The sequence below is a fragment of the Solanum lycopersicum genome, chromosome 6 (genome assembly GCF_036512215.1).
Source record: "Solanum lycopersicum chromosome 6, SLM_r2.1".
Taxonomy (NCBI): domain Eukaryota; kingdom Viridiplantae; phylum Streptophyta; class Magnoliopsida; order Solanales; family Solanaceae; genus Solanum; species Solanum lycopersicum.
The window spans coordinates 43,553,479-43,563,470 of NC_090805.1; the positions used below are offsets into that span (position 1 = coordinate 43,553,479).

General features: G+C 33.2%; 1 protein-coding gene across 2 annotated transcripts; it reads left to right on the top strand.

Annotated features, from left to right (window-relative positions):
• The first annotated feature begins 1,367 nt into the window (after positions 1–1,367).
• CycA2 (cyclin A2) lies at positions 1,368–9,992 on the top strand. 2 transcript variants are annotated; one of them, XM_010324014.4, is made up of 13 exons: positions 1,368–1,430; positions 2,670–2,750; positions 4,238–4,590; positions 4,780–5,056; positions 6,173–6,306; positions 6,585–6,677; positions 7,522–7,655; positions 7,981–8,056; positions 8,782–8,858; positions 8,946–8,979; positions 9,062–9,211; positions 9,297–9,431; positions 9,513–9,992. In XM_010324014.4, the coding sequence occupies exons 3-13, from the start codon at positions 4,276–4,278 to the stop codon at positions 9,564–9,566; spliced, it is 1,479 nt and encodes a 492-aa protein (XP_010322316.1). In that variant the 5' UTR covers positions 1,368–1,430; positions 2,670–2,750; positions 4,238–4,275; the 3' UTR covers positions 9,567–9,992.

Genomic DNA, 9,992 nt, shown 5'->3' on the forward strand with positions numbered 1-9,992 from the left:
GTCCAATTTTGACTTAACATGAATTTTTAAAAAATAAAGAAGATATTTATATACACACACATCAAAATGTCTTTAATCTATAGTTTTAAATATATCATGTGGAAAGTTAAATTTAAAAATTGAGAAAAAAGACAAAAACTTCTTTTAATGCTCTGAAACGAATTAAAAAGAAGTAAGACAAATCAATAAAATAACATTATATACTTTTTATTGTATATATATAAAAACTTATAATTTATTATTTCTAATAAAAAAATTCAAATATAATACTGTAATTATTTATTAAACTCTTTAACTCTCTCAATAAGTTTTAGTTGTTTTTAAAAAAGTAAGTAAAATAAACATTTTTTTTTGTTTGTGTCAGCTCACTATTTATATAAACCGCGAGCAAAGTAATAAATTTTTAAAATTAGTTTAATTTGAATATTTTTTTAATTTCATATATAATATCAACTCTTTTAAAAGTTATTTTTGAATTTATAATTATAATAAAAGATTTAATGATAAATATTACTCCTATTTAAACAAGTTTTAATGTTTATCATTATGATATTTTAATTATGTATTTTTTGTAAACACTTCAATTGAAGAGGAATAATTTTAGTAAATACAAATTTATGATAAAAATATATTTTATTATGAAATAATTAATCACATTCTTTTCCTCTACTTTTAAGAATAAATTTCAAATTTCTATTTTTTTTATTTGTTTATTTGTTTGAGTTCTAATTTATTTCCGCTTAATATCACATATTTCTCTAAATTTTGGTCAAACTTTTATATCCTCAAATTACGTTTAAAGTAGACATTCTACTGAGTATTTATTTTATTTATGTTAGATCATGATGTATATTCGTCAAACACATAATAAAACATATTTTTTAATCTCGAAAATATCAGGACAACGAAAAGCTCGTGACATTATTTTCTAAACTCCTTTTCAAATTTAATAATAAATTTTTTATTAAACACTTGAAAAATAAATAAATTAATAAAGTGAACACTTTCATTTACTCAAAGAGTGAGAATTTCGTGACAATATTTCTTTTTGCAAAATAATCTAATAGTAAGTACTAATGGAGAAAATGGACCCATTGATGTAGAAAGAAGAATTAAACAATTAAATGCCCTGAAAAAATGCAGTAGAAAAAAAGTGTAAAATTTGAAAAAACTCTTTTCTTTTTCTTTTTTCCTTTTTTTTTTCTTTGGGAGCTTGCAGCATCAGAAGTTTGAACTATGGACCATCCCGCTCTCACTCCCCACCCACCCCACTCTACCCACCCACCCCCACCCACCCTCCCCCTTTCCACATCTACAGTGTTATATATCTATCACCACTCTACGCTCTTCACTCTCTCACCCCCCACCCCCACCCACCCCTCTGGAACCACACAGACGAGCTACATTGATTGTATGACCGATCGGAGAAGGTAGAAACCCTAGCTCTGCAATCGAGGCACCGCCGTAGAACGGTGTTGCGGGCAGCTCATGAGCTGTTAATAATGCTTAGTAAGCTCAGCTTAGACCTATACATACATGTTTGATATGTACTTGTTTATGTGTACATATCGATATGGATATTGTATTAGCTGCAATGTATCACAGCCTTGTAGGTTTTTCTAGATGAATAAGGGATTTATTTTGAAATTTTGAAAAATTTTAGCTCTATTTTGAGTAATCCTTGAGGATTTGCTTATGGATCTGTGAGCTTAGAGTTTTTCTTCCATTTTTCCTTAATTTCTGGAATCCTGATTTGCTTAATTTCTATTGTTGTTGTTGCTGGTTGTATTTTTTTGAGTTTTTTTTATGGTTCATTGTTGTTGGATTTTGAGGTTCTTTGATTTTCATTTTCTGGTTACTTATGAAAAAATTGATTTGGATTATTTATTTTCAATTTCTATTTTTGTTCTTAGTTGTTGTCTTTACTTTTTTTCTTAAATTTTTTTTTTAGTGCATTTTGGTTGAATTTTGAGGTCGGAAAGCTTTTTTTAAATTATTTTTTTCTAGTTTCTTTTGAGAAAAGAAATTATTTGGTTTTGTTAATTGCCATTTTCAGTTTCTTATACTTAGTTGTGATTAAGCAAATTAAATTTTGATGTGTTTTGGTTGATTCTTTGAGTTCTAAAGCTATTTAGTTTTATTTTTCCAGATTGGTTTTGAAAAAAATAATTTGAATTAATACTTTTGCTTTGCGTGTGGATTTACAAGTTAGGAGGAAATTGATTTTACAATGGACTTGAACTCCAATTGAAGAACAATTGATGGATCTATCATGCTATTCTCAGAAATTTTAGTGTAGTTTTTTATTTTTAAGGCTTTGTTTTTGTGGATTTGTAGAAGATCTTCAGCTAGATCAAACTGAGAAATTTTAAAGAATTCCTACAATTTTTCAGTAGTTAAATTGTATAACATTGACCGAGATGACTGATATCTTTTGATTTATGGATTAAAGTTCTTTAAATCGTCTATCATATACTGTATCTACCTTTGAATATATTGGTGCTAAACTTTGAAATTGAATTGTATACATGACTTAATTTGAAGCAACAACGTATGAGTAGATGCTTTTTTTTTTGCATTCGTAGAACTCTCCATGCAAATGGTATGTGCTATCTTTCCCTTTTACACCTTAAAGCTTAAGTAAGTAAATCAATGAATGTTTGATGCAGGCTCGTCCCTGATTCAAGAGTACAGTGACAGTTGCTCCTTATTTATATAAAGCTCTAGAATTGTGGTGGAAGACAATGCAGGTGAATATCACTATTCAAAATATAGACTTATGTCCTACATATGATGTCATTTTTTTGGGTTGATACAAGCCAGTTAAGAACACACTACAAACTCACAGCAAAATATGGGAACACAAAAATCATATGGTCTTGGCAGTTTGTTGTGGGATAGAGCCTTAGATAAGATCTCATCAAATGTTAGATGTGAACATAAATATATCTTTGTTATCAAATTTGTAACACTTTTTTGTCATTGCTTCTCTCCACACAATTTCTTTCTGCTTTGAATTAGAATAATATGATTGTATCCATTTTTGTTTATTGACCCTTGGTTGATCAAATAAGTCAAACAGTCTCTTGTGCCTGCTGCATTTGAAGATACATATTTGTGTTTCAGCTCGTTCACAGGCTTGAAACTCTTTATTTCTAGTCTACTTCAGTAGATTGCTAGTGGATGCTGGTGGTTCTCTGATATTTAAGACCCTCTTTCATGGAAGAGTTTGAAATGTATAAAGATGATCTCTGTAAATAAAAGTGTGTCCTTGTCTGCTAGAGGTAGTCATGGGAAAATCTACAAAAGAAATAAACAAAGACAGCACAATGAGAAAATATAATGACCACAGCTGAGGAAAAGAAGAAAACTAAGTGTGATCGACTTTTTCAATTGTAGTTTATTACATTATTTTGTTCTTTGGTACGATTGACTTTCATAATATAAGTTAACATAAACTCCTAATCTTCCAACTTGTTCTCTACTTCTTCTCTTTGCTATTTCAGTTTATTCATAAGTGAATGTTATAATTGAAATAATATTATGACTTAAAGATTGCATCAATAGTGTTGGTTATGCTCACTTCTGTTTGTTGAAGTTACTTTCTGCTTAGAAATTAGTAGCTTAAACAGGCATAACTTGCGTGTATTTAACTGACTAAGAAGGCTCCAAGTTCAAGTCACTATACCAGTTAATAATAGTTGCTTGATTTGTGATCTTCCTAAATCTCATTAGTTCACCTGATGGCATGTCAGAGTCCAATCAGGCACTAGTTATCTTCTTACACTGGTACCTGGACACATATATTTGCCGAAACTTCAACGTTCTAAACTTTCTGGGGAATAATGTCATTAAGGCCCTAAAGCTTTGTCTATGTAATTTGTGTGTCTTTTTTTTTTTTTTTTTTTAATAATTTTGTTTTCTTGTATTGCATATACATCCTTTAATTTTTATCTTCATCAGGCCCTTTACTAGAACTTTTTTTGGATGTGTGTTGTGCTTAAAGCCCAACCTTTGAATCTTCCTCTGCCTTTGACAACACTGCTGAAGAATGATGTTTGTGCTGTTTCATCAAGTTCTTGGATCCTGCATATTGAGACTTATTTGAAAGTTCCCTACTCTTTGGTCCATGTTGAGCATCTGTTTTTGCGGAGTCTTTTTTTAAAAACTCTTTTCTGGGGGTCATTCTTACCTTTGACTATGAAAAGTTAAAGATGATGCAATGTTGTCTCTGCAGTTGTAGCTCTGACAATTGGCATATCACCACCTGGGTCAATGAGGAATGCAACTATGGCAACTGGATCTTCTAATCTTAAAGTGCCTACTATGCGAATCACAAGAGCACGGGCAAAAACCTTGGGTTCATCAGGAGGACTACCACCTCTACACCCATCTGTCAGACAGGATAAGAAACAGGGACTTGTAACACAAGGAACAAAATCCAAAAGACCAGCCCCAGATGAGAACAAACCAGCTAATTCTTCCAGTACTGCTTCTCAACAGCCTAAGCGAAGGGCTGTTCTCAGGGATGTCACTAATGTGCTTTGTGAAAATCCGTACATGAATTGCATCAATGGAAGCAAATTTCAGGTGAGCTTCAATGGATGTGTTATATCATATTTGCTCTTTGGAAATGAAATCATTCTGCTAAACATAATTATTGGTTATTGAACTAATGTCTTTGTTTCAAAAGATGGAGATTCAGTGCTAAATCTTTTTCTTTGTTTCAAAAACTTATCAACTTCTGGCCAATGATGTCAACTTGTCCTATGGTGATAGGTTAAGAAATTCTCTGATAAGAGGAATTCAAAGGTGACACCTGCTCTTTTGGTGAAAAAGCCTGAGCTTGAAGATAGAAAAGAGAGTGTGATTGAAGAAGCAAAAATGGTAAAGGTTGAGGAATCACAAGAACACTGTTCACAAGCACACTTCAAGGACCACCCATTTACTCAGCCAAGTGAATATATCACCGCCGCTCAAAGTGGTTTAGTTGATCTTATGCCTGTGAATAGGAGTTCATGTAATGACATTACCCTCCAGACTACAACACCAAAAGGTATGCTATTGTGTGCTATTATGCAAGATTTGAAAGCCTTGGAATTTGTTGATTTCATTCCCTCTCTTTAGACATAGTTTGAAGTGCAACTACCATGACTGAGCTATGTCTGCTCCTTCAAATTTCAAAAAATCTGTGGTAATTGCTGCCTGCTCATCAGGAGAGACCAGCAACCAAGATACTTGATAATCATAACATTCCTGAAAACTTAATATTTCTTAAGTGCTGTGCACGATGAAACTGTGAACTAGTTTTTATTTATATTCAACGCCTTTGAATTTGATCCTTTTATGAAATGCTCTATTCAAACCACGTATAATTCTTTGTGAGCGCGACAAGCATGTGTGTCCTTTACTGGCATATAGTTCTAGTTAAAATTTCAAAGTGCAAAGCTACTTATGGCCCTTTGTCCAACTCAGATATATCATTATTACAATAGGCATCCATTTGAATTCGATGTTATAATTCCAAGCACAACCTCTAGAATAGCAATTTACAACTTTTTTGCGGTTACTAAAGTTCTCTACTGTATATGCAGCAAGAAGAAAGTTTATAAAGACTTCATTCACTGCATTTTGCTCATTTTTTGTTTTGCATTCTAGTAAGTCTCAATTCAGAAAACTGTTTGAAGAAAAGCAGTGTAAAATTTCTATTTTTCATAAAACCTCAAAAGAGAGCTCTTGCTCACTGAAATGTGAAGTAACTGACTTGTAGAACCATCATAAGAAATGGTAACCCTCGAATAACTGGAAGTATAGAGACAATGTAATATATGCAACAGAAAGAGCGAAGAAACCAATTGAGTGCATAGTTCCTCATGGGTGATATGTCTTTGTGGTTCTACGGAGATGGTTATTTTATTTCTCCAATACAAAGGGCGTTTTTGTGTCCATTTTGCAAATGGATGGACTGAAAAACCTTTTCCCAAAAAGGTAAAAAGCCAAAACTGTTTGTAGGAGGAAATCTTATTTAATCTGTTTGATCTTCTGGCATTGCCTGCAAAATTTAATCATCATTTTAACATTGCATGAAAGCATTATTAGTTTTGAAAGGAAATCTTCCTATTGTCATGTTCTTTTCTAGAAGGTGCTTATTTGTTTCTCTTCCATCATGCAGATGAAAGCAAGGTTTGCTTGAAACAGGAAGGCTCCAATTCGCTTAGTATTGCAGATATAGATTCAAAACACAAGGATCCACTAATGTGTAGTCTGTATGCTCCTGATATATATAACAATTTGCAAGCCATGGAGGTTAGTATGACTAGTGCATTCCTAACTACTTAAAAAATTACTCATGCACTGTTGAATTGTTGATAAGTCTAGTGATAGCACTAGGCATCCAAAACCATCTAAACAATATCAAGTTTAATGTTGCCTTTAGTTGTTAATTAAACAAATAATATCATGGATAATTGCAATGAAATAGTTTAAATACTTCTGAACAAGTTTAAAAGTGCCCTTCCTTTTCTTTGTTAACATAAGACTTTATGTTTCTCAATTACTAAATGACAAATTCATCTCATCAACAGCTTGACCGGCGGCCTTCCTTTAATTATATGGAAAAGCTTCAGCGGGACATTAACAAGGGTATGCGAAGTATTCTTATTGATTGGCTTGTGGAGGTCAGTTTGCTTTTACTTGGATGTTTTAACGCTGCTTAATAATATGAGATATTATCTTAAAGAGTATGTTGTGGTTCTTTATAAACAAAATCTTCACATATAGACCTAAGTTGTGATAGTAGAAAACCTTTTTGTTGACTACCTTTTCTATGATCATTGGATGAACTGTTCCTTTTTTTGAAGGCATCACCAACTGAAACTTTTTGCTTCATATTCAAGCATTATTGTCTTGTTTAATTTTTATGGTTATCCTCCCTGGAAGATCACATATGTTTTTTCCTTGAAAGCATTTCATCAAATGTTAGTTCTAATGGGAAATTTCATATTTAGTCTACAGTCATGGTTTCTGTCTAAATGACCAAATGACACTTTAGCCTATTCATCTCTCCTTTTTCATTTTGGAATATCATAAGCAGATATTATGATACATTCATGATTTATATTTCTCTATTAAGAAAATAAGTCTGTTAACTATGATGAGAGGTGCAATACTTTAATGGTGTTATTCTCTTACCAATTATTATTCAGTATTTTATCCTGGGTAAAATAATTCTTAAGTTCCCTCATAAGTTATGCATGTAATATTTATGCAAGATATGAAAATAGAATGAAACATTCATCAGTAGTCGGGAACTTATTGCTTGAATTATTTTTGTTTAGTGGAAATCAAAAGAGCCTTTACATTTCCGCCATTGATTATGCATATTGATAATGGCACTGGCTTATGGAATTCAGACTTACTTTTGATAAGCTCTTTTCCTGCTTATGAAGTATTGGATATGCTTATCTTGCATGACGGTGAAAATTCTATCCGTTGACCATCATTTTGTTCTCTCCCTTGCAGGTATCTGAAGAATATAGGCTGGTTCCGGACACTCTTTACCTGACTGTACATCTTATTGATAGGTTCCTTTCTGAGCATTACATTGAAAAACAAAAACTGCAGCTGCTTGGAGTTACCTGCATGCTAATTGCTTCGTAAGTAAATCATTTTTGGATATTCATACTCAAGGATGTCAGGTTATAGGGTAGACTAAACAGTTTTTACATTTATAAACTTGTAGATCACAAAGATTTTCCTTTTTTTACCGTGGTAGCTTGTGGGAACTAGAGCCATTTAACTAACATTCCCCTTTTTAAAAATTTGTATGTGCATGTGCTATTCAACACGGTAATATACTTTGCCCAATTTTTAGAATTATTTGTAGTTTCAGTAAAGAGAAACTATATGTACTTCCATCTGCATCTTTTCATTGTAATTTTTCTGCAGTATGTGATCTTTTATTTTCTTTTTTGCTTGCAGCAAATATGAAGAAATTTGTGCACCTCGTGTGGAAGAATTTTGCTTTATTACAGACAACACTTACTCGAAAGAAGAGGTATGCTCATTCCAATGCTGATCTAGTCGTGATTTTCTTTTATGTGGAGAAAGAGGTACTTGGAGATATGTTATGTGATAAAGAGCAATTGAATAACTTTAGTTTCAATTAGTGTTAGAAGCATGATGAGTTGCTTTAGATTCTTTAAATTCATTTCTCCTGGTTGTATTTGTCGTTTGTACCCATCCTTGATGTTTGGTCACTCAATATTGAGCTCCCGTGCTATGTGATACTCTCTAGATGTCTAGTACTGGGCATTTAAGGAGTGTTAGAACCCACAGTGGTTGAGAGTAAAGGTTGTAGCTCTTATATGCTTTTCAACCATCCTCAGTTCATGAGCGAACTTTGAAGGTCAAGCCCAAGGTCTGTTATAACATTTTGTACCTTTATGCATTCAACTAGTCTTTCAGAATTTGTCCTTGTAAACTGATAACTGTATAAGACCCACACCTTGCATTCCTCTGCTAGTTCTTTTGACTGTTTTTGCTTGTCCTAGCTACATTACTTTACCCCCTTGTGTTTATCTTCTTAAAAGCGAAAATCTAGATTGCCTCATCTAGCTCTGAGCTTTCCTTTCTCTTTTATGATATCTTGGATGCATACTTTTTTCCTACTTGAGTAATGATCTGAACATTTCCCAAATGTTTTCCTTTGTCTTCTATATACGACTTGAAGTTCCCTGTGGATGTGAAAAGGCTAATTACTAATTGCATATCCATTGTCAGGTAGTAAGAATGGAAAGTCTGGTTCTGAATTTTTTGGGCTTTCAACTTGCTGCTCCGACCACCAAAAAGTTCCTGAGGTACCTGTAATTAGCAATATATGCAAATTTAATCATGTTACTTGTGAGAGTAGGCTCCTTATTTGTGCCATTGTCCTTTGTTTTTAGGAGATTCGTTCAAGCATCACAAGCTTCTTATGAGGTAGATGAGATATCATTCTTCTTTTGGTTTGGGTCCTAGAAAATGAAGCTTATATGACAAATTAAATTTCTCCAACCTACAGGTTCCCTCTGTTGAACTGGAATTCATGGCAAACTATTTAGCAGAGTTAACACTAGCTGAATATAGTTTTCTCAAGTTTCTTCCATCTGTTACTGCTGCATCAGCTGTATTTCTAGCCAGATGGACACTTGATCAATCTAACCACCCATGGGTATGCAACTTTTTTGCACCTTGATCCTGTCATCTTTTTTTGCAATTGAATGCAACCACAAAATAACTCCTGAAATGTCTTGCAGAATTCAACTTTGGAGCACTACACTACATATAAGGCGTCAGATCTGAAAACTACAGTTCTTTTGCTGCAAGATTTACAGATGAACACCAGTGGAAGCACTCTGAATGCCATCCGTGAAAAGTATAAACAACCAAAGGTAAGAAACTCTATCACAACCACATGTATCAGCTGTTTATCATTGCACTCTGTATACTGAAGCTTCCATTTGAATTGACAGTTCAAGTCCGTGGCAACTTTATCGTCTCCAAAACCAGTCCAATCACTGTTCTAGGAAATGCTGATTTTAAGTCTCGGTGGCCAATCCATGTTTGGCAGATCCAGTGTCACTTTTTCAAGCGAAGGAACATTAATCTTTAACATACAATAATTCATCCTTCCTGGAAAGAGACACATTCTTTTCAACCCTCTTTCGAATTTTAACCACATCTATCATCCTACCATGGCCCGTCAGATGATACAGAAAGCTGTAGATTTGAATGAAGTGGATGCACTAAGTTAAAAAGTAATGGCAATATGTAAGTAACTTCACAGCACCTGGTTAGCTTCTTGCTATCATGTATATGAAGCTGTTTGAGAGCTCTTCTTGTTAAAATGGTTCCAAATTTGACGTTTCTATTCATTAAGCGCAATAAATCCTTTTCCATTCTGGACGAGATACAAATTGTTTAAGTCTATCAAGCTTACATAACTTTGCTTA

Coding starts and splice junctions, on each gene's coding strand:
- CycA2 (XM_010324014.4), top strand. CDS start 4,276: ATGAGGAATGCAACTATGGCAACTGGATCTTCTAATCTTAAAGTGCCT. Junction 4,591..4,779: donor TCAATGGAAGCAAATTTCAG/GTGAGCTTCAAT, acceptor CTATGGTGATAG/GTTAAGAAATTCTCTGATAA. Junction 6,678..7,521: donor TTATTGATTGGCTTGTGGAG/GTCAGTTTGCTT, acceptor TCTCCCTTGCAG/GTATCTGAAGAATATAGGCT.